This window comes from Falco cherrug, chromosome 2, assembly GCF_023634085.1.
Source record: "Falco cherrug isolate bFalChe1 chromosome 2, bFalChe1.pri, whole genome shotgun sequence".
Lineage (NCBI taxonomy): Eukaryota > Metazoa > Chordata > Aves > Falconiformes > Falconidae > Falco > Falco cherrug.
Window position 1 is genome coordinate 115,325,856 of NC_073698.1, and position 24,694 is coordinate 115,350,549.

Genomic DNA, 24,694 nt, shown 5'->3' on the forward strand with positions numbered 1-24,694 from the left:
TTTTATGTTTTGAGATCATTAGTGTAATCCAAACACTAAAGCTTGTTCCACATTTTAGGCTGTGAAACAGCCAAAGACAATTTGAGGGCAATTCTCTCTTTCATTAGGCTCACTGCAGCTCCTTGGGTTTACAGGATTATCAACCCCTACTCTGCTTCCCTTCTCAATTTATTATTCAGTAAAGTAGCCAAATGTAGCATGCTGCACTTTGTAACAAAATTTCCCATACAAGAAATATGTTTCAAGAAAAAATTAAGCAAAGCAGTACTAATTACAGGATTGATCATAAACGGGTTTTCTGGTAAAAAGAAATTCTTAATTTTCAAAATAAATCGACTACATTACTGAGGTAGTAGTGAACATTTTTCTCTTTTTTTTTTTTTTTTTTGTGTGTGTGTGTGTGTATAAATGATGAGTATGCTTAACTGCCAGTGAAACATACAGAAAGCTCTAAATTCTCCCAAGTCCAAAAAGTTTGGTACCTGCATCCCGAGGGAGCTGTGAGCCGTGCTTACCTCATGGACAAATACACCCTACAGGGCTTTACATGCATAGACTTATTCCTTATCTTCTAAAATGTGAGCAATTCCATCTACTTGCCTTCAGGGATCACTGACAATGTTTGCAGTGTGCGTAAAAGCAACCTAATTCTACAGCATATGAATACAGCAGAAAAGTTACAACAGAGTATGTGGCACATGAAGGCGAAGCTTTGAGAAATTGGGCTAAATAAAGGATAAAGGGACAATGCACACACTGGCAGATGAGGATGATGTGGAATAACATTAGTTTGTTATCATGGAGACTGGACCAAAAATGTGTAGGCCGTTAGACTGCATAGTAAAACATAAAACATGGTCCTGAATTAAGGTTTCATGAAAAACTTCCCAGAGATTTAATTTGGAACCTTATTTTTTTAAATGAAGGTTTCAGTTGCAACTTGGGTGTATGAATTTCATATTTGATGTTTTATAGCTACATAAAAATAATTTCTTCAAGAAATGAATACATTATTTGCCATAAAAATGGTTGTGAAAGTCGTCAAAAGTAAACCACTCTCTTTTATTAAAATCTGGAGTATTTATATTACTGCCAACAAACCTCTGCTATTCTTTTTTCCTGTTGCAAATATTGCAATTCTTACAAAGATTATCTCATATTGCTTTAACTCAGAATAACAATCTTTTTGTGCTTTAAAGTCCAGAGTATACTGTAATAACATTTACCCTTATTATGTCTTTTTATCTTTAATCATTGTAAAGGTATCCAAACTCAATAGGTAAGCAGGAATTCTGAGCAGAAAAAGAACAAAACCTGAAAATCTATTTATTTAATGCTTTAGGAAACAGAAAAATCTGGTCAGAGCACTGGCCACCCAGTAATAAGGTTGAGAGTGTAAAGCTCACAGTTTCACCTTGTATCAAGAGATTAGAAGCACTCAAAGAGCACACGTGTTTAAATCATTTACTTTCACAGTTACTCCATACTTCTATGAGTGTATGAGATAATATGTGACCTCACATCCATCTGAAATTCACTTCAAGTGAATTTTATTGATTAAGAAAGGATTAACAGCCCAGTTTGTAAAATAAGCCATTAAGCACCTCAGTGATGGCACAGTATTTTGGAAGATGCTCTGGTGAACTGGAGCTCTCAGTGCTTTCCTTTCACTGAGATGCTTAATGGGACCCAAATTCCCTGGAAAACCTGTTAGTCCTGTAGAAAACATGCACACACTTCCCTTACTCTCTGTGTGTACTCTCTCACTCGGTGGAGCACACACAGTGTGTAGTGGTAACTGCTTAGGAGGTACCCAGCTTCCTGTAGTTAAGGTCTTCATTTAATACAGCTTGTAAATGTTCATCATGTTGCTACTTAATTCACAATATTCCACTGAGGAAATAGATTGTACATGTATCAGGTACTTAAAATGTTTACCTGTCACTGCAAAAGAGAAAGGTGGGAAAACAGTTTAAACATAAAATAATATTGAGCAAGGAATGGAGTGTGATGAACTTTGCGATGGAGAGCAAGGAAATCTCGTCAATGAACTTTTCAAAAGTGTTGGAGAGTTTCAGTGAAAATGTCCTTTTAGTGGTACATAGAAATGTAGCTCATGTATCAAGCTGGTAAATACGAAAATATTACAAAACTATTAAAATAAATCAACAAAGTAAAATGATGTTTTCTTATAGCAAAGTGAAAGACATTAACATATTAACATGTATTTAGTATTAGCTAGGCTAATGAATCACTAGCAAATCATTATTTTTATGCTATTCTATATATATTGAAAGGCACTTTTTATAATAAATATGCATAGAGAAATAAAACTATATATGTTAAATATTATGCATTTTTATTCTTTAAATTATATTAAATTTATAAGAAATTCCAGATTGAGATTTTAATTAATTTTAATCCTCTGTCAGCTGAGACTGAATAATAGTGACTTGCTCATGAAAAATGACACATATTCCACCCACTCATTATTTTTGAAGGTGTTAGTTTTACTCTCCCTAAAACTGCAGGAGAAAGCCATATTTTTAATGTCTCACAATACAACTATCACCTTAAAATAGAAAAATGGGAAAAAATCAGAATATTTTACTCACATTGCTGCTTAAAGGGGTTTAGATTTATTATGTTTATGCAAACGCAAAGGTTATCTAGAAAGTTTATCGAGAATGCTACTGTATATATGAATAAGGAAAACCAAGATCTGAACTGATTTTTCATGCAGTAGCCTGCCTTTTGGAACTGTTCACCAGCACTGCAGCTAATACCTTGGGTAACTACCTAGAAGTGTCAGGCCATCTTTACAAACCAGTCATGTCACAGGTTAATGCTTATAATGGAAAAGCAAAGATTTTAAAAGGGAAGGTAATGAGGCAAATGTGATATTGCATAACTGGAAAACAGATCAAGATATCCTGCAGTATGTCCCTGAACCTGCAGAAAACTGCACTCCTGCATACTTTGGAACGGGATGTAAAACCATCACAGTATCGTGTCCAACGCCTTAGGAGTGTGTTTGATGCAGGTGGCTCTATGGGGTACAGAATCTGTATGGGTCAAGTGTGGAGGTATTTGGATACAACATCCTTTTACATCAGCTCCTATGGGATGCAACATAAACCATTCACAGTGAAATTTAGGTTCAAAGATCTCGCAAACATCCCTTTGTTGATCTGAGATTAATCGCTTTTTCAGTATTTCACCATGCTGCATGTAACAAAAGTTACCATTGAAACTGGTACCACTGAACCTGATTGTTTCAGAGAAGATCAGGGAGACAAATGCAGATAAAACTGTGCTCTTCTAATCTGTCAGCACCACAATAATATAGACCAGGGAACTAAATTAATACAGCTCCACAGTCACACGTTCGCTTAAAGGGTATAGACTTCAGACTTCCATGTTGTCAACTTATTTGACCATACAAAATTCATTTCCAAATACAAGTAAGCATTTTAGAAGAGAAATAGTATTTAACACTACATCAGAAAAATGTGCCTTTCTCTATTTCCTCTGTCCAAAGGTTTCATACTCTAGCCAGAGTTCCATTTATAAACTGAAATCATTATTTTCTGTAAATTGGCATAGAGCAATGCTAAATATCAGTTAAAATACTTTCCCTTTATTAGAATAAATCATATCTATGAATATATGGAAACAAGGCATAAAAAAGCCACCTTGTGTCTAATTAGTACATGATACTTCTAGCTTGACAGAAAAATGTACAAACTGAGGGAAGAAGGCAGACACTTATTTGCCTGTATTTTTGATAGACCATAGCCTATCATCCTTGAACTATGGACTGAGTTTCCAGAGCCTCATTATTCCATTACCCTAGCTTGAAAAAAATATTTTTTTTTGCCCTCATTGATCTTCAATTACAGGATAAAAAGAATTGTTAGATAATTTTAGAACAGTCTGATTTTGAAAAATGGAGTTTGGAGTTTAATATTATGTATATATGAACTAGACATTGGATCGAGACCATTTGTTTTCCAGACAGCTTTGAGTTAATAAAATAAAATGATCATTTGTTTCTAAAGTGTAAAATACAATATTGGAAAGTGGTTGAACAACTTGTCAGTGACTTACAGGATCGTACATCAGCTGTTTGCTATGCATAATAAGTTGGAATTTATAAGTCACTTAGATAATACACATTAATCTCCAAATACTTCAATACAATTATAGATCAAGTACATGATTTTGAAAGTGCTGCATGTATTATTTAAGATGATATGGAAAACACAAATTTAGAAATATTACTTTATATTCAGACAGAATAAGCACAAAGAAAATTCTTGCAAATGTAAATTAATTCAATGAAGAATGGGATTTAATTAACACTACAGCAAGTCATAGAGTTTGCCATTAAATTCAGCAGAAAAGTTGTGACTAGTTATCCAAGTACTGTGGATGAAGGCAAAAGAGTTAAGCAAGAGTAGAGGAGACAACAGGAGAGTTCAGGAAACATCAGCTGAGCCAGGCCTCCCTTGCCAAGGGGTCATCTGTAACTGACTTCCAGTGAAACAGCTTTGGGACATTAGATCTAATTTTGCACATAGAGATTTCTTGGAAATATTTGCTTTAAAATTTCAGTTTTCAAATAGTAGTTTAGTGTACAAGATGACATTGTTATTCCAAGAAAAAAATATACAGTGATCAAATTGGTCTAATTTGCTGAATACATACTTTTTAAAAAAGTATTAAATCTATTTTTTTAAGCTTATTTTGTGTATTATAAATTTTTTTATTCACATGCCTCTTCCTTTCACACATGTTTTCCTTGTAATGGTTCTGTGCATCACCTTCCTTCTCCTTTTGGCTATCATGACTCTACATGCAGGCAGCAAAATCAAGTGCTTTTATCTGGTGCAGTGTTTCCCAACTTCCACGTCACTTCAGCAAAGTGAAAACAACCAAGACAAAATATTCTGAATAGTTAGTCCTACACAGAATTAGTTGCAGTCACTCCAGAAGGTCATCAAAGTATGAAACTGATTTAAAATGGTTTTATTGAAAAAGTCCACTTTAGAACTTGTAGCCATGTCTTGAATATCTAATAATATCCCTGCTTAATTAAGTGAAGGTTTAAAGTGAAGTCTTAAATGAGGAGAAATAAAGAAAAAATATGCAGATTTAATGTGCAAAAAATCACTTCTCAATTGAAATTACAGACTTCAAGCTAGAGGAAATAATATTTAGCAGAAGTAGAGTGCCTTTTTTTTTCTTCTTTTGCTTCTGGCCAACCAATACACTGGCCAGTCTTGATGCTGGTTGTCATCCCCTGCCTAATCTGTCAGACTAGGATTCGGACTAGATTAAGAAGGCTCACTTGTGATAGGGGTTGTTAAAGGCAACATGCGTTTCTAAAATAATATTGAGTGCATATCCTGGCTACTCTGAACTTTTCAGAGGAGCAATCATTACTATTTGTTCATTGGAGACCCCGTATAAATTTTACCACAGTGGGAAAACATTTAAATATGTAACACAGATATGAAGATAGTAAACAGATGTCCCTCACTGTTAGTCTTGGCAGAAAAAGGTGAAAGTGTATTATTAGAAATATCTTGAATCTAACAGAACTGAAAATAAATGGACTTCTGAAGCTTAGGAAACTATGTAATTTTGAGTCTGCTCTCAACCTTATTCCAATGTGCATAACTTAATACCATTATTGTATATAAATGAAAACTATTTCCAAACTGTGAGCCTAAGGCAAATGCATACGGAAGAGTCACAGAAGTGGAAGGAGAAGGGTTGTTGAGTGTAATGAAGAAACTACATTTTAAGAAGCAAATGAATCGGAGCAACCTGCTACCAACATAATTGCTTTAAAGACCGCACAGCAAACATCAGCAGAATTGGCTTGTAATTTACCATGTCCTTCATTTTGAACATGCTCCCTAAAGGTTTGCGTGAAAGTCATGACATCTACAAACACAATTTGTTTCAGATTGACTAGCCATGATGAATGTCTTCTGTTACTACCCCAAACAAAACCGCTCCTCTTGGCAAGAATGCCACAGAAGTCTTCGTTTCACTTGCCATATACTGGGAACACCAGCATTGCGGTTGTTTTGTTGGTTTTGTTTGTTTTTTTTTCAAATGAAATAGCTTTTAGAAATGTTTAGGTACGTTTTGAAAAGAGAAGGTTCCTAATGTAACTCTGAAGAATTTTGTAATTGTGGCAAAGGTTTCTAATTACTTAGGTCACCAGTTTATATCTGAAATATCTTGTACCCTACCCTAACCAGAATACTCAATAATGATAATTCTAACTACATATCATTCATTGTGAGAAAGTCCCAGCTAATTAAAATATGCTTGATTATCCTAACAGGACTCTAAGCTGAGTGGTGTGTAGACAGCACCAATAAGCTTATTCAACATTGCTGTTTAAAATTACCAAAGCTGATGAACAAACAACTCATTCTTAGGGGTCTTAATCATGTTGAATGCCCTTCACAGCTACTGACCACACCAGGAACAAACAAAATAATGGCATATGTCTTATTGCAGTGCTGTATGCCTACCAATTTATTTCTAACAATTATTTTACATTTTTCTCCACAAAAGCTCCTTTTACATATTGAAAAAAAACCCACCCTATTATTATTAAATACACAATTGTTGCAGCATTTGGACATTGTATTTTAGTGACTACAGCTTAAATCAGAAACTTGCTGAAAATGCATGTCACAGACAAATTGCCAATGGTTATAAGTGTGCTATGCAATGAAAGAAACTATTATAAAAGCTGAAAGACCACACTGCTAAGTATATTATGGGAAAAATACTTTACAGTATCGATTAACCTCTTTCCCCTCCTCCTTCAAACTAGAATTTCATTTTGTTCTCCTCATATTGCGTAACTTAGAGAAACATATCTTAAAGCCATGCATAATCTGACTAGCTTAACGGATGATACTGGTGAATAAGAAAAGAAAGCAAATGGAATCAGGTTGACTTTCACCGCATTAAAGAAATGGCTGATCATCAGTAACTGCCAGCAGAAAAAGAACATATTTGCTAAAGAAAAATTCTAACTATTTAAAAAATCTTTGGGATATAAATCAACATTGTTTTAAACTCCAATTTTTCACCTATGATTACTGTGTTGTAATCAAGCATATGTGTAAAGAAACATGATCAAAAAGTAGTCTAAATGTACAGAGATGACCAGCAGATGAAAATCTATGGGTAACAACTACGCTGCACAAAGACCTTGCCTCAAAACTCTGAATTTTGGCAGACCTGAAGAGTGTTCAACAGAACATTAGTTGAACAAGTCTGAGAATTGAAATTTAGCATTTTTATCTTGTGGTTTTCTTTGCAACTGTAAATGCTCTGATTTATATACACACACTGGCATATATACACATATACATTCATAGAGTTCAACAGACTGGCCTGAATATTCATTGCAGGATGCTGAATACCTTTTTTAAATGTATCATTTAAATATATTGTTCAGAAGTGGATTTTAAAAGGGAGCACACATCTCAAACTTTTTTTTTGTTTAGTAATCCCTCTTCTTGTCTTCGTGTCACATTCAGTATGGGCACAAACAGACAGTCCCTAGCCAGTAACCAACAAGTTAATGTTTCTTTTCAAATTTTTCACATAAATTAGCACCCACAGCACTGTTCTGCACTGCTCCCATGACAGCACAGGGTTTGGTAGAACTAACAACACAGCTGTAGGTGTTAGGTAAACAATTGCCATAAATCTCTCATTTACTGTCATCTACGAAAATTTCATCATCTTTCTTCACGTGGCTTGAGCTCTGATGTGGCAATGTCTGATGGAGGTTGCTTTGTGACTGTTTCATAGCAGGCTTTTATGTGACCTGCTATGCCATTTCAATAATTAGTAACTAGAAATAGCTGCTCCTTTAGATTTATAAACCATTAACATAAGCAGCTGGGAAGATGGTTCAAAGGGCTTCATCACATCATTATGAAAACAGAAGCTTTCTTGATGTTAAAGTTACAAAGGACAATCACATCTGTAGAGATCTGAGATTTAGGGAAAAGAAAAGCAAAGCTGACTTTTGATTAGGGTGAAAGTCAGATGTTACTGTGGGCAACAACTTAGGATAAGCAAACAGGGAACATCCCTGCCACCCCAGTGAGCATCCTGAAGCTCTACTGTCATCAGTCAGAAGGACTAATCCTGATAAACTGTCCTGCCACTGAGATGCTTTTCAGACTGTCGGGTGAGGCTCTTAACAACTTATACAATCCCCATTGTGACTATAATGCTGTACATGCCATTAATTCATGGCATTGCATTCATGTTTATCCCTGGAAGACACACTGAAATCTTTTCTCAGTTCCCACAGCTCTAAGAAAGTGATAAGAGGTTGCTGTTGCTACACATCATCCACACTGGGTTACAAATATCAGGAGCCACCTGTACTAGGAACAGTGAATTGGAATTTGGAAAATAACTTACTTGGAAAAAGGAATTAGATGAAAGGCAATCCCTTTCAGACACTGGCAAGATTTTACAATCAGATTAGGAAATATCTTATCATCTAGGATATATCTGCCAATGGCTCACATAAAATAAATATATTAGACAACGAAATCCTGCTAGATTTGCAGTTTCAGAATCTGCCTGAAAACTTCAGCTTGTCACACTAGATGGACGCAGCGGAACTAGACAGGTCTTTAATACAGTGACAGGGTGTGTGCCCACACAGGGTGACATCTCTCAAGCCTCAAACTTTGTCCACTGGTAGCAGGTCTTTGATGTCTGGTCTGTGAGTGACTAGAGTCACTCACAAACTGCAGAACTGAGGGAGGAAATGAGATTTCTGGGATGCAATGGCAGAAGAGGTATTTCTCCAGTGTAAACGTTCCACCAAGGCAGCAAAGACATGCGGAAGGAGCCCACGAATGGAACAACGCCTGCGAAGCATCCCATAGCTGGAGTGTGATCCTAGGGGGGACTTGCAGGTGAGCTGGAGAGAGCTGGGGGCTGCCAGCATGGAGGGACACGATGCAGTGAAGATGCAGACTGGACAATGGGGAAACTATTCAGTCAAAGAAACGCTACAGCTACGGAGTGCTGCTCTACAGCTACGGAGTGCTGCTCTACAGTGAGGGAGTGCTGCTCTACAGTGAGGGAGTGCTGCTCTACAGTGAGGGAGTGCTGCTCTACAGCTACGGAGTGCTGCTCTACAGTGATGCAGATGAAATGGTGGACTGCAATGGAGCAGGCCACTCTGTCTGTATAATCACGTACTCAGGGTATGTCTCATGGCTTTACTCCCACTCTACGTAGTGTAACATTAAAACCCTCTCTGTTCTCAAGGAATACAACACATACATGTGAAGTGAGTGAATGTGTATGTGGACTGTTACTTGGAAATAGGAACTATTGTTTTAAGTTCTGTTTTGCTTAATTATTCATTATTTGCTGAATTATGCATGAAAAACCTCAAGTACTTCTGAATTTTCTTTAAGCAATGCAGACTCCAAGGCATGCTAAGAAAGTTATATAGTGAGGTGTCTTTTCCTTCCATTAGTCATAAGAGAAACATAAATCACAATTCAGAATATAATTCTCTGCTTCTTCACACAATGATTTAAAGTTGATTGGGTACAATTACTTCATACTCAGCATATTTACTGCTGTATAAAACTTTCTTGCACCCATAAAGAAAAGGGATCCAGGCACTTTTCTGAACAACAGTATTGTTAAACATGTTTTGATGAGGCTTTTTCTTGAAAACATGTTTTACCTTTCAGTTGTTTACTTCAGCAGTGATTTGGGAAAGCACTTAATATGTGCTAATGTTCTTCCTTGAACAGGGACTTGGCTTAAGTGCTTTTCTGAGCAGAATCTCGCATTTATCTGTCCATTTATCTGAATTTAAAGTAGGCAATATTTGTTATCTCAAAACATTTTGAAACAAAGCTACACAAGAGTAGCATATAGCTTACTTTCCTCATCACTCCATCTGCAACATCTGTGCTTCCTAACACATCCCTACCCCATCCCTGTTTGCCACACTTTCTGGACAAAGACACAGCATGTGCTGTGATCATACAGGAACTATATATATTCTTTTTTTACTGACTAGCCAAAAGACAGGTTAAGTGGTCAGTCAGCTGGTATCTCTAGTCCAGTAAGTAAGCCTTACCTAGCTGAACCTTGCTTTACAACTTGCAGACCCAGTCAACAGCTTGGTGACTCTAAGTGGTCATTTTTCACAATTTTGAGAGAACATAAGATCTGTGAATTTTTTTTCTCTTTTATCAAGAAAATGGCTAATGGGTTTACAGTTCTTTATGGTGCCTGACAGACAATGTCACTACAGAAACTTTGTTTCCTTATGAAGCCTGAAGGGAAAACCCCAAAACGTGGATATTGAATTTATGAATACCTGTACAAAATTAGTAATGAAAAAAGTCATGAAAACCACCAAGTTCATTTTATATGACTTAATATTTTTTCCCTAGTATTTATTAAGGTCTGGTAATGGTTTAGTCATCAAATCTCAGCGAGGTTTAGGGGTTGCATTTCGCAAAGCCTTTTCAGAGTGCTGCTTTCCTTTTGTCTGCTTCTTGTCATTATAGCTGAGCAGTATACTTAATCTTGTTAATGCTGGTGATTGCAGTGAGGAGGCAGTTAAGATTTTAATACTAGTGATGCTAGAGCTCTGTGCATAAAGATGAGCCCTAATCACTTTTGAATTAGTTCACTTCTGTCAGCAAATATTCTTCCTCTTCGGTGCTCTCACACTACTGTACTCACTAGCTGTGGTAGAATACAATCCAGTTTCTGTGGATGCCCACCGTACTCTGCATTACTTTATTCAGCAAAATGCGAACAGCAATAATTTCTCCAAACGAGAGAAAAAACATTGAAGAACAAGTGAAGAATTTTGCATGTTTAAAGAAGAATCTGTTAATTTCACATAAACCATCAAAAAGAAAGAGCCACTAGAGGGAAGTAAATCCAATATACTCAAAGAATATAAAATGCTAGCTCCTCAGCTACTCTAAATTATTGTGGCTAACAGAATGGTCTGAATTTACAACAGCTGAAGATATTGTTCTATATTCTTAAAAAAGAAAGGACAATTTATTTATAGAGGTCTAGCACTTCATGCAATGTGTATACCAAAAACATTAAAAGGGTATGTATGAAAAGATTACATATAAAAAGCCAGTATGAACATGGGATAAGTATGTTTTGTAGGTATAAATTATTATAGAGCTAGATCTTTCATATTAGATAAACATCAAAAGAGAAACACTGTTCTAAACCAATATGTTTGGACTTCAAGTAATGCAGTCCTTGTACACATTAGGATATTTTTGATTTGATGTCTTTGAATCTTTTTTTTATATGAGCATATGCGCAAACCTCAAACACCATGCAAAATTACTGTCCATTTCAGTATAATTAATATTATAAGGAAATATTGTAACAGTGAGTGTCCCATTTGGTCATGTAGATATTAAAAAAAAGGCAATATAAAGGCAATTATTTAGTATTTTTGGAAAATACAGCAAAAGCAAAACTATAAATGGTTTACTAATAGCTGGCTAGCAATAAAAATAAAAAAGGTCACCATCCCTTTTATCTGAGAACAATGTGATTTACAAACATTAATAAAATCTCTGCAATGTTCTGAAGCTTTTGTTCTACAGCTTTCTTTTCTAAGGTTAGATATCCTAGCTTTCTCTGTATCACTTCTTATTTATGACTAAAAGTGACTCACAAAAAGTATTTATTGTCCTCTCAACAATTTCCATCAACAAAAACTTCATTAATTTTCTGCCATATTTTGTATGACATTATCTTTTTTTACCTCTAAATATATAGTTACCCTGCTTATGATTTTATAAAACTACACAGTTTGTAAGCTTACAAAAATGGTTTTATCTTTATAACTACATTTTATAGATGCCTCCATTTCATTTATTACAATGCTTTCTCCTGCAAAGCTGTCTTTTTATATCCAAATAAAATGACAGATATTCCGGAAATCTGGTCTTAAATTCCCTGAAGCCCTTCCAACAACACTTTCAGTAATGTAAGAATTAGTATTGAGAACGTAAGCAGTCTACACTCTAGAGTTTACTGTCAGTGTGTCACAAATTATCAAAACATTGGTCCTTGCACTGCTTTGAGTAAACTGCAGTGAAAATCTATATCCTTAAACCAGGAACAGACAACAGCAAAAGACATTATTTTTTAAAAACCCACCACTTAAATACACATCACAAGCTGTGTTCACACAGCTGTTAGCCAGTTTGAAAACAAACTGTATCTCTGGTGACCTCCACCTGTGCACGCTTGATGACTTGCATTTAGTAACACGCAACAAAACATCTAAAAATAAGTACACCGAGGGGTAGTTCCGGGCACGGTGTTGTCTTCCATTAATGAGAAAGGAAAAGAGAGATACAGGTTCGCAACATGATACATAGCCTAAGAGCTTAAGGCAATTCTCAGTGCAAGGCATGTATCATTAGGCATCTTATATAATTAGCTCTTCTGTTACCATCATCGCATGAATGGTGAGCGAGTAGTTTTCATGTTTTTTCTAATCCATTTTCATGAATATTATTAGTATTACCATCACTGCCATTATCATCATCATCACAGCAAGCTGTTAATTTTTGTATGCCCAAAGGCAAACAAGTGATTACTTACTCATCAACAAAACTACTTGTCCCAGATACACAGGTAAGCAGCTTTTTGCTAGACTGATCAGTGAAAGAACCCAGGGCCTTCCTACAAGCGGAACATAACAGGATCCTCCTGAACATTAGCACTTGTACTAAATACTCTCATATTATCAAAGGTCTTCTACTCAAAATGGTACTTGCGCCAGTTTGGTTCCTGTTCTACATTAAACACTTCAGCTACAGTTGCAATGTCACTGCACAGTAGGTGAAAAACATTTCTGGAACAAATGTCAGCAAGGGATAATTTTGAAATAACCTTCTCATCTACAGTAATACAAGGCAGAAGATAACACTGCTATACAGATTGCTTCGTTGGTAACCTATGATGCTGTTTTCTGGCATAGTAAGTATTTCTAAAGATGGAAAAGGAAAAAAGTTGCAGAAATGAACAAAAATATAGAGCTCTTAGTTTCCCATGTTTCTCATAAAGGTTGACCTTGGACATGAATTTGAACTGAAATGGGGGGAAGAAAAAGCTCAAAAACAATAATGCAAAGTGGACAATTAAAGGAACAAAACCGTCTGTCAGGATACCTCACCTAAGGAAATGGCTCACTCAAATGTTGAAATTCCTTACAGTGAAGCATGATGTAGTACTACTATGAAACATGGATACTAAAGGAAGTAAGTGCACATTCATTTAACTTTTGAATTGTGAAATTGTAATGGATAACCTATGGTGTTTTACTCTTTCAAAAGTAAAATTGTAAGGAAAGACTTGGAAAAGCATCAGCGCCGTCTCCAGTTCTGATGAACCACTGATACAGTTAGTCTCGGGTAGTTAAAGCTCGCACTTCATTTTAAACAGGAAGGTACATTTTTGTGCCCTTTGTAATGGGGTCAAGGGCCAGCTGCCAAAAGCATTTAATGCCCTCATCAGCAGAAGCTGACAGAAGCTGAAAGTCCTCACCAAAAGCACTTAAAAACATTTAACAATCTGCAAAACATCCTAACTTGCTGATCCAGACTTCCAAGAAACAAAACGATCTCCCTAACAAGGGCGTAGATGACAGGGGCACAGTAACAGACATGCAGTGCAGGGACTTACCATCTTGGTCTGTGGTAACCGTGATAGCTGTGAACTGCTTGGGAGAGAAACTCAGCTCTGAGACCCCATTTGTGGCTTCTATTTCAAAGGTGTAGTTCACGTGTGCCACAAAGTCAAGCACTGTCACCGAGGAGTTGATGAGACCTGTGTGCCTGGGGATGAAACGGATACCTCCCCCACAAATCTCACACTGGCTGGCATCCGACCCACATTTCTTACAGATGACACTGTAAGTGAGATCTTTTCTTCCTCCGGTATCACTCGGGGGGCTCCATTCCAACATAAGAGCTGTTTCGTTAATGTTAAAAATGACATTCCTTGGAGCAGAAGGCGGCCCTGCAGAGAAGGAGGGGAAAGCCTGTTAAGTGACAGTTGTCTATTTTGGAGAAAAAAAGAAATCATGAAAAAAATACATTAATCTTAAGACAATTATTTGCAAAAAGATGCTAAAAGAATTATGTTTCAATTTAATGTAAAATTTAAAAATTATCTAAATACAATCTTTGAAAATTAAGCAGGAATAATAAATGCATGGGATCATAGAAAGCTGAATAATCTAAATAAATTAGAATTAATGCAGAAATAATTTAAGGCAACATAAAAATGACTTGGGAATGTCAAAGCTAGACTTGATAACACAAATTTGCACTAAATATGTCTTGATCTTGTGGGATACTGGGGTAGAGTTTAACCACAAAATTTATTTCCTTATTTTATGTCTTGTAATGTAGGCTTTTCTGATACTTATAATCTTTGATGTTTTATAAGAGTCAAATTGAATAATAAATAAATACCAGCTTTGGAAAAACTACAAGAAGTAAAATTGTTTGTACTAGTCCTGCAATGCCAGATATTTTTTCTATCCTTCACGGCTTTTCCCTGGGAATTTCTTTGCTGCTGTTCATTAGTAGCATTAGGTGGCAACAAGCCAAGACTATTAGGCACAAGAGACAGTTTACAAGTTGTTTTTTTTCTTTCCCAGATGGCACCTCATCAGCATCAGTATAACAGTGAAGACATCAACCTTGCAAGCTAAAGGTCTAACAGGGTGGCTGCAAAGCAGGAGAAAAAATAATTCATGAAGACTCTGAGGAGGAATGCAAAGATAGTTGCAGCAGGCAGAGTACAGGAAAGCTCTCAGCTAGCAAGCAGGTGGTAAAACTGTGTACTGTGACCCATTTCCCATAGCTCCCACACTAGTCAAGTTATGTCCAACAAGTCTGAAGCTGTTATGCTGACTTACTGTGTAGGATCATACGTAAATCACCTGAGGCTTTACTTATCAGCTTCCACAGCCTGATGGAAGAACTTTACCATCTGATGATTTTTCAGATAGCAATGAATGAAGGGGTGAAGGAAAGGCAGAAATTGTTAAATGAAGTCTGAATAATCTTATCTCAATTTCTTATTATATTCTTTTTCTTCCACTTAACATATTTCAACCAAGAACTTACAGACACATGGTTTTCAAAACCAATTTCTATATAGTCCCAAAATATGCCTATACAAATTATGTAAGAGACACAGATGTGGTAAAATGCAAGGCTTTATACTCCAGGTTTTCACATATGTAAGATGACTGTGGTAAACTTAACTGGCAAACTCTGGGTTTTTTTGAGCTGATTGAGTTAAATAAGCATTATATTCCAAGCTCTCAACATAAAATGACAGTGCATGTGGATTGCCTCGCCAATGGTTAGCAGAACTTTGAAAATTTTCAGCTTGCTTTGCAGCTTTCCATGATTTATACAACCTGCCTGCAAGACTTAAGTGTAAAGTTTTGATTGAGATGCTGTTCAAACTTTGAGTGAGCTTTTCATTACTTCAGGGCCTCTTAAGCCGGCTGAAAGACTATGTGAAACATTTGCAAATGACATCAGCCAATTCTCATCCAGAGTGTATTTTACCCAACAAATTGAGTGGCACAGTAAATGTGAGAGACTTAGATAGTTAAAATACCATAATGTCCTTTATAAAACTTTTAAGACAATGAAAAAGGAACTAAACAAAGAAAAAAAATATTGATCAACACTTGCAAATTCCAGTTCTACAACTGGTAGCATGAGGACAAGACCTTGTGCCCAAAGGATGTCAGATAAATAAATGGTCAGATCTTTGCATTAGGGAGGAAAACAAAATATAAAAGCTCCTCCTGACATTTGACACACAAATCAGGTTCTCAAATTTTGGCAAAAAACCCCCAACAAACAAACAAAACAAAACTGTTATTAATTGTTGAAGATGACCCTGAATACTAAAATGGACTATACTTTAAAGTATAAATGGAATACTAAAAGTATAAATGTTTAAATGGAAAACATTATCTTACATTTTACTAATAAACTATGTAGTAGCAAAGATTCAGTTGTACGTACACATAGCAGCAAGAATGAATATTAACTTCCATGAAGGAAAGAGGCAATAATAGTTGCAGAAAGAAAGTCACTGTTCACTGATATTTTTGATTTTTAACTCATGCTGTTTGTTTACTTATGTGGCATAAATGTGAGTATAAAAGCTGGAATGCTTGTAAAGGGAAAAAAAAACTTTCTATGGTGTGGGAGGGATAACATGGACAAACAAAAAAATAATTAAGGAATTCTGTGAACTGTAGTTGAACATTTGAGCTGCTTTTTTCTTTCTGGTATCCATTCATAACTTTAAATAATGGAGACTGTGCTTTCATTAAAATGATTTTTGGCCTGAAGTAAATGATGAGTTAGCTGCCAGTTTTCAAGCATTTGATAATTAAAATATTTGGGAGTTTTATATTGCTTTGGATTTGTTTAGTGGACAAGAAAGTAGAAAATATTTTGTACGTGTATTTATTTTTACATCTATCTGTGCAGAGTTCATAGCAGCCAAAAAGCCCTGGACTGTAAAGACCAGTTATTTTGCAGTGTATCAAGGAATCATTTAGCTGAACAGTATGTGTCTTATTTGTACTGAAGATCGATATTTCTGGAACCTGTCAGATGAAAATTGTATTTGTAATTTGCAATTTTTATGGTTACAGAGAATATTTTGAGTATTTCCTTCCTGCTCTTTGACTGTGACCTTGTGCTAAGTCTAACACTGAAGCATTTGAAATACTGTAGTAAGTATTTATAAATGCAACTAGTTAACAAAGGCTATTTATGTTACATCATTTTCCAACGGTATGGAAAACAGAGGCAGGTACAGCCTTGAAAATACTGATGTGGTCCAAAAGCCCCTACAGCCTTAGAGTGTCTCAGATTTACAAATCCCAAAAGTTCCCATAAAATTACTGTGAGGCTGATGGTTCTAGTTACTCTGGAGAACAGTCCTGAGATCAGAATAAACTCAAACTACCACAGATTATGTCAGCATCAGTTATTATTTACATGCAGAATACATGAATAATTACGTTTCCTCTAAAAACATGCTGTGAGAATTAAATAATGACTGGTCTTAACAAATTCCCACTGTTAAAACCAATGAGGAGCTTTAGAAATATGGAGGATGAGCTTTAATTGCACTTACGTATGTGCATAACTAAGCGGATCAGTAATCCCCTTGAAATAATTGGTAATACTCATGCACTTAAAACTAAGCATGTGTGTAATTGCTAGAAGGATTGGAACCAATGTTTCAAAACTGGCTTAAATTTAATCTTACATAAACTATAGCTATCAAGACAATGGGTCCTCACAGCCGAGTTTTTTTATGTTATTTCATCAACTTTGGTGGGCCAAAACAGGAATCAATCTGAATCAGGGCAACAGAAGAGCTTTGTCTGGCTTTGCCAATTCTAAATTTCTATCAGATTTTTGTTGTACTATATGTAGATGGCATCAGTAGAAGAACCAATACAGTAAGTAAAAAATATTTTTTTAAAGAAAGTGTATTTTATTTGTACTAGAGAGTGAAGGTCCTTATATTCATGATTTGGAAGTTAACTGTAAGAGATAACATGAATTATTGTACATTCATATTTCAATGAATAGGGAAAACATTATCAATTATGTTAAGAGGTTTCTGAAAGTATGTGACTGTCCGCCTGCAAATACTGAAAAAAACCTTAGACACACTTCATACTCAAGGCCCCTCATGCCAATTTGCACAACGATTAAATAGCTTTTTAATTGCTGTTAAATTATGCCAGTTAAACTGCGATTTCATGCAAATATTAAGCTGTAATGACATGCAGTGAATCATTTACTAAGATTTAGAACTTGGAACAAAGAGAGACAATTAATTCTAATCCTCAGATTCAGTTAAATTATGTGTCACTGGGCTTTTATGAATGTGGCCTGATTGCTTTGTTATCATTTATAAATTATACAAAGATTATTTGACACATTGGAAAAACTTGGCAGTAATAACCCTTCTGCGGACTTCTGTGTGCAAAGCTCTCAGGGATTTCCTTATATTGATTTTTAAAGAAAACAAGTATATTGGTGAAACTGATGGATCCTTTCCTCACAGAAAAAATCACGACTTTGGATTTTATGCAAAAGAATAAAACACAGTTCACATGGAAGCATTAAAAAAAAATAATGCAGCTCTTCTGTTTCTTAGATGAAATGCAGCCCAAGTTGTGAGTGGTGTCTTTTGCTTCATTTACAAATTAAAATGTAAGATGTATTTCTACGCCCTCTGTGGAGTAGATGGGCATTGATGTTTTGCAGAGAAGCATGCCCGCTCCAAAAGCAAAAGAGCTGAGTTTATGCCTCATTTTGGTTTGCCTGCCCTCTCCCTCTGTGAAGGTGAAGTGTATTTTGCCCTTTATGGAAGGAGAGAGGAGCAAACCCAGTGCTGCAGAAGCCTAGTGAGGGCAATGCAATATGTTAAACACTACAGTGATGACTGTCTGGCAAAAACTGTTGCTTTTTAAGTGAGAACTGCCCATTACCAACTATTGGACGCTCAGAAGTGTGTGTTATTTGAGTACTGAATTTACAGTGGAAGGGCAAAAAATAACCATCGACTTCTGAGAATACTCAGGATCAGCATCTTGCTGTGCCTTGTGAATTCATAATTGCTTTTTTAAATCCATACATACATGTAGCATAAATAAGTGTCCCTTGATGTAGAATGCTGTATTACATGTCTTCCTTTTTAGAATCACTTATTCTGTGAGGCAGGCAGGAAGAATGGAAGCCAGTGAATACAAACCAATACTTCAAGTCTGAGTGCAACGATAAATTGCGAACAAATATATATATAAAATAACAATAGAGGTAGTAAAGTGGAAGGATTCAAGCTCATTGCTTGATTTTGATGACGGAGTAGTGTTGACTTCAAAATAGAGGATATAGTTTGTGACAGAGATTATTGAACAGAGATTAAGTTTGTTGGGTTCAAAATCATTTAAGCATAACATGTAAAGAGATGCATTCAGACTCAGACACTCAATATAAGCCTGCCTGCCTCTGACCTTGAAAAGATGGATCAATTTATCCAATTACATTATGGTGGGAAATGTTAGTTTATGTACAGAGTAATCAGACAGGGGATTAGGTATGATGCTATTTGTTGCTCACTGTGTATGCAGAGAGATCACTGATAGAGTACTCGTATATGGTAAAGAAATACAATAAGGAGAAAGAGTAGCAGCAAGAGATTGGTAAGAAGTGCCAATCAAACAAAAAAACCCTAGGAGAAAGAGATTAACAATATATCCTAATCTAACTTTCATTCCCTTTATTAAAATTAGATTTCTTTGCTTTTCTGCAAAGTGCACACTCTTACAAAATACAGTTACATGAAATAAAAATGGGAACTGTACAATTTTGGAAAAGCATACAGTAGGCACTTTCACAGAATTAATGAAATTAGATTAGAAGCTCTTGAAAAAAGTGGATGCTTGAAGCTAAACTCTTAATTTCATAGTCTCTTAAATCAAGGTCTTTATTTTCCATAATGCTGCATATGCAAGTTTTCCAGTACTCAGGAAAAATCTGAGTGAAGAATACTGTCTAACCCTATACAGAAATGGAATAAAACACACGCATATTGCTTTGCAGGATTTGGGGAAGCAAATACAACAGGTATGAATTCAGTTGGTTCAAGATGTTTGAATATAAAGAAATTTGTCAGGGAGATCCGCTATTCATTCTGAGTTCAATTGAAGTACAACTCTAAAAAAATCACAAGAAAATTGTCTAATCTCTTACTTCACATCTCACATGTCAGGATACAAATTTGCAAATAAACATAAAAAATGAAGATCTGCCCCAAAAGTGGTTATGCAGAAACAGCATTTTCTCACTGCAGTCTTTTCTCTCTATTTAGTCAAATTGGCTATTTTTTTCATTAACTTTTCAACTCTCTTTGTTACAGTAAAGCATGACAGTTTGGAAGGAACAATCTAAATTCTACTCATATCTACCTTTGTTTATTAAATCTAAATTAGCCACATCTGCACAGACCTACCGAAGGCAGTAAGGTTGTATTTATGACAGAAACATAATTTTAATAACTGAGAGCATAATTTGAAAGCAGTGGGGCTAAAGATATCACTTAGGGAATAATTTGGCCTGCAGATTCTTCATTACTGATGATGTGCAAGATAAGAATGCAGTCTGCCTGTCAAGAGTCTCAGTGTCATTTGCAGAGCTGACAATTAGTGAAATAATCATCATTGTAGGTGTAAGATGAATACATCTGCTGTTACAGTCAATGAAGTACTGATACTTTGCAGTCTAGGCTGAATGACAGGCAATATATGGTGGCACTGAACCAAGAGCAAGGCAGAAACTAGAACGTGGTTCACCGCCTCGATTATTTATTTCTCCCAACCTGGGGTGAGGTGGGGCACTGGTACCTCTGTTGCGGTTGATTTCTTCCCCGCCTCCACTCACTCAGTTGCTTTGGCTGACATCCTCGGCAGGAATGGAGAGGTCTGGGGCAGTCAATCTTCCCTGACAGTTTTTGGCCAAAGCAGCTCTTCACACCCTGCTTTTTTTTTTTTTTTTTTTTTTTTTTGTGAAAGCACCGGGATGTTGTAGGCAGCAGCTCCCTGATGCCACAGGGCTCTCATGCTCCTCCCTACCTTATCGATACTAATGGGTAGCAGGGTTTACAATTGTGCCCTGAAAGACAATTATGGAAACATAATGCCATGTATGAGTAATTTTTTCAGAGATGAACTGTCTTTTGGAGATGAAAAATCAATGACTTATAAATAATATGGAACCGCATCTGCATAATGCATGAGTGAAACCATCGTTCGAAGCATGAGGCTGTCAAGGAGCGCCTGGGATGTGTGTTAGTTCTGTGGGTAAGTTTTTAATGGCCTGTGCTTGGGGCACTCATTTGAGTGGAATTATTTGTAATCATCATTCTCCTGTGGGAAGTCTGGAACAACAGTGTTTATTCCCTCATATATTTTGTGCAAATAGGCCTATGTGCCTTGCTCCAGAGTGAGCTGGCAGCAGACTGTGCATTGGATTGGGGTGCCTCTCCAAGCCCCATGTCCCTTAAGTAACTAGAGGCTTCTGTTGTAGATATTTCACCTCTGAAAACCTTATGGTTAGACAACTTTCTGCTAAGTGCCTTGGATCTGGGGAATGCCATTTTTGGCGAACATCACTCCCATTTAGTGGATGCATGTCTTGGTCCACATAATGACCTCAGGATTACAGAGTGCCTATGACTTTGTAAATCAGCTCCAAATCACCTGGTATATTCACAGTTTGTCCAGTACAGTGCCATCTGAAGAGACCTCCTGAAGCACAGGAAGTAGTTCAATTCTACTAGTAGTAGTAGCTGTTCAATTATGTCAGCTCTGTTATTTTTACACAGTGCTGCCTTACGCAGTGTAAACGTAACAAAATTATGGCTACACACTGATGGTTATTGCAAGAGTACTTTGTTTTTATATTTTTATCTCAAGCTTTTTGTATACTTAGTCTGTTAAAATATTCCATGCACTTAATATATAAATTTTTTATAATTATTTTAACAAGAGGACGGTGGCATAAAATATACTAGAATCAAATCCTTCACCAAAAGAGCTAAAAAAATGCTACACAGAAAATTAGGTATGTTAAGAGTTTTTCAAACTGATTTTAATAATCTCTATTAAATAATAGAATTTCATATGTAAATATAGTATTTCACCCATGGATTTTTAAATTTTTAAATGCTGCTCTTTGCTCCCAGATATAGTAGCTTCATGATCAATAAATGAATCCCAGTGAGTAATGAACTACATATGAACCTCTATGAGAAATATTTTATTACATGAGAAGAAAATTTGTGCTGTATGTTTCTAGACATGAGCACATTGATCAAAGTAATAAAAATCTCTGCTCAGTCAGAATTTCTGCCCCTAGATTGATGCGCATCAGTTTTGTCTTAATGACAAATTTAGGTTATTCAAAAATCACAATTGTCAAAAAATCTAAATAATTTTCATCATTACAGTTGTATAAAAGGAAATAACTCTTTGTTGGATATATCTTTTTTTCTTTTTCTAATTTTCTTGTGTTTTTATAGAGAGTTTAGTTTTTATTCAGTTCTGTTGGGATGATACTGCCTTATAATTTTCATTTCAATCTGGAGAGACAGAAAAGTGTCATATCTTTTTTTTCTTTATGTGACCGGTTTTTGAAAATTTTTGTACAAGTGGATTTTTATGTATTTAAAATACACACTGGTAGTTAAAACTCAACATTGTTATCCATATGACAATGCTTACAAACATTCCATTCTCTCTCAGAACTATACGCTAAAAAGTCACCAACCTAAGAAACGTGTTTTTAGTGATATCTAGAGTAAATAGAAATACACTGTTTGAAGTTTGATTTTAAAAAAATCTTTTGGTTATCTTACATGGAATTCTTCACTGAATGTACAAACTCATGTCCTTTTTTAAAAATATAAAAATAAATAAATGAGGCAGAAGAGATTAAAATTGCAGACACTGGTACTGATCAGACTTACGGGTACATGCCATAGTTGGTGGGTCCTTCTCGGCTCTGAAGTAACCTTTCTCACACTGACAGACAGAAGTTGCTTCTAAGTAAGTCAAACTGTGTGGAGGGCACTTGGAGCACTTTACATTTCCAGCAAATGCTTTGTAGAATCCAGGCCTGCAAGCTGCAAACAAGAAAATAAATTTCATTAATAGAAGCAAGGTTTGGTCATAAGTAAAGCTGTTCCATGCAGTTATAATGCTATTTTGATCATACAGTTCTTCACGGTTTTTATTATAGTATATGGACTTAAAAAAAAAAAAATAGATCTGTTCTTGGTATATAATAGGAAATCATTAAAAGAGACAGCTTCCAAATGTAAAGATAGTCCTCACTGCTACTTGAAATTCTTATCTAGAAAGTTTCACTAGTACCACTAAACAAAAGCACATTATCTATGTTTTATATCAGTTCCACCTGTTAATAAGAAAGAGGGAATTCTTATCCCCCAAAGCTATTTATATAGCTTCCTTATTTAAGTAATGGAGTCTTGCAATGCTTAGTATGTTTACCCTCACAATGCCTTGATGAGACAAGGATGACATCCCTATTCATAGATGGGTCTGACTTGCCTACAGCCCCTTGAGAAGACTGCAAGAAGGGTCACATCAGCTGGGTCCTCTGCACCCTGTTGGCACAAGAGCCTGGGAGGTGGTGCCGTAACCACCTTCAGGCGCAGGGAGGAGATGCCAATACCCTCTAGCATGAACTACTGCAAGCTGGAGGCTACTCTTAATTGTGGCAGGAAACAACCTGGACAGTAGCTGCTGTAGGGATGGGGGATGCTGTGGTGCTCAGAGCTCGCTGCATCCTCAGTTACTTAGAGCAAAGGTCCCTGTCATTAGCCACAGCACCACCTTACCTGCCTTTTGTTAGCCTTTAAAGCAGAAACAATTCTTCAAAATAAACCCTATCATAAACCTGCCAGGTTTGCATTCTGAAATATTATTTTAAAACCATCCTCAGACTTCAGCACACATGTATAAACAGAGATTTCTTTCTTTCTCCTGCCGTTACCACATTTACGTATGCCAGCATGTATTGCAGTTACTGTCTTCAGGCTTCCCAATCTGAAAACAGAACTGAAACAAATGAAAGAGCAACTCAAACATGTACAGACCGTACAAACTCATACTCCTTCTAACTGCTCTAGCAGTACGATGGAAACCGTTGCTATAATTATCATGTGGCTTTTTATCATTTTGACATATTCAAGACTATTTTCTTTACATTGCTAGAGGAACTAGGCAGTGCTTCCTTCTCTTGTAGTAAGACCAAATAAGAATATTAAAATGAGGTGTTCTTTAAAAAGTACGCAAAAGTACGCATTTTATGGATTCACTGAAAGTTCATATTAAGTTAATTACTGAAAAGTATTAACTCCTAGACAACATATACACAGATCATTTTTGCTTCTGATTCCAAAAGACTCACATGATATAAAAACAGTTTCACTAGTAGCTGAAGGAAAAAGAGTGAAAAATGGGACTGGAAAAGGTAACAGTTGATTGCCTATCAGAATCCAAGAGCCAATTTTTCAAATGTAATTTTAAAGAGCTTAATTTTGACCCAACAATTTCAGCAGTTCTCCTCCCAGTATGTGCTTCTGACTTTGCTGAATAGACATTAGGGAGGAATCCTGCCTTGCTGTCACTGACCAGGAAAAAAACCAAAGTATTTCTGGTGTTAGAGATAAGAGGGGTGGGAACAGCAGGAATTTTTCCCTTGAAAGAAGGCTACTGGTCTGATACAACTGTGATTATAGTGAGTGGTAATTTTCTACTGATTGGAGACAGCAGGTTTGGTGCATGGAAGACAGCAGCATTGTAGATATAGGCTGTAGGCACTGACTCCTCTTAGGTTGATGGAAGGTTGGAAGAGACGAGGTAAAGCAAAATTGGGGAAGGGTGTTACACTTGCCTGCTTCTTTTTCCTTTTCTCATGCCCGGATTCTTATCTAAGGA

The 24,694-nt window shown here is 36.1% G+C and overlaps 1 protein-coding gene across 2 annotated transcripts in view; it reads right to left on the reverse strand.

Annotated features, from left to right (window-relative positions):
* Positions 1–24,694, reverse strand: part of EPHA6 (EPH receptor A6) — a 513,385-nt gene that overhangs the window by 217,672 nt on the left and 271,019 nt on the right. For both annotated transcript variants that reach the window (XM_055703220.1, XM_055703219.1), the window contains exons 4-5: positions 22,699–22,854; positions 13,786–14,121 (exon numbers count right to left, since the gene is read on the reverse strand). In XM_055703220.1, coding sequence (XP_055559195.1) covers positions 13,786–14,121; positions 22,699–22,854 — 492 coding nt within the window. The remainder of the gene's footprint in view (positions 1–13,785; positions 14,122–22,698; positions 22,855–24,694) is intronic.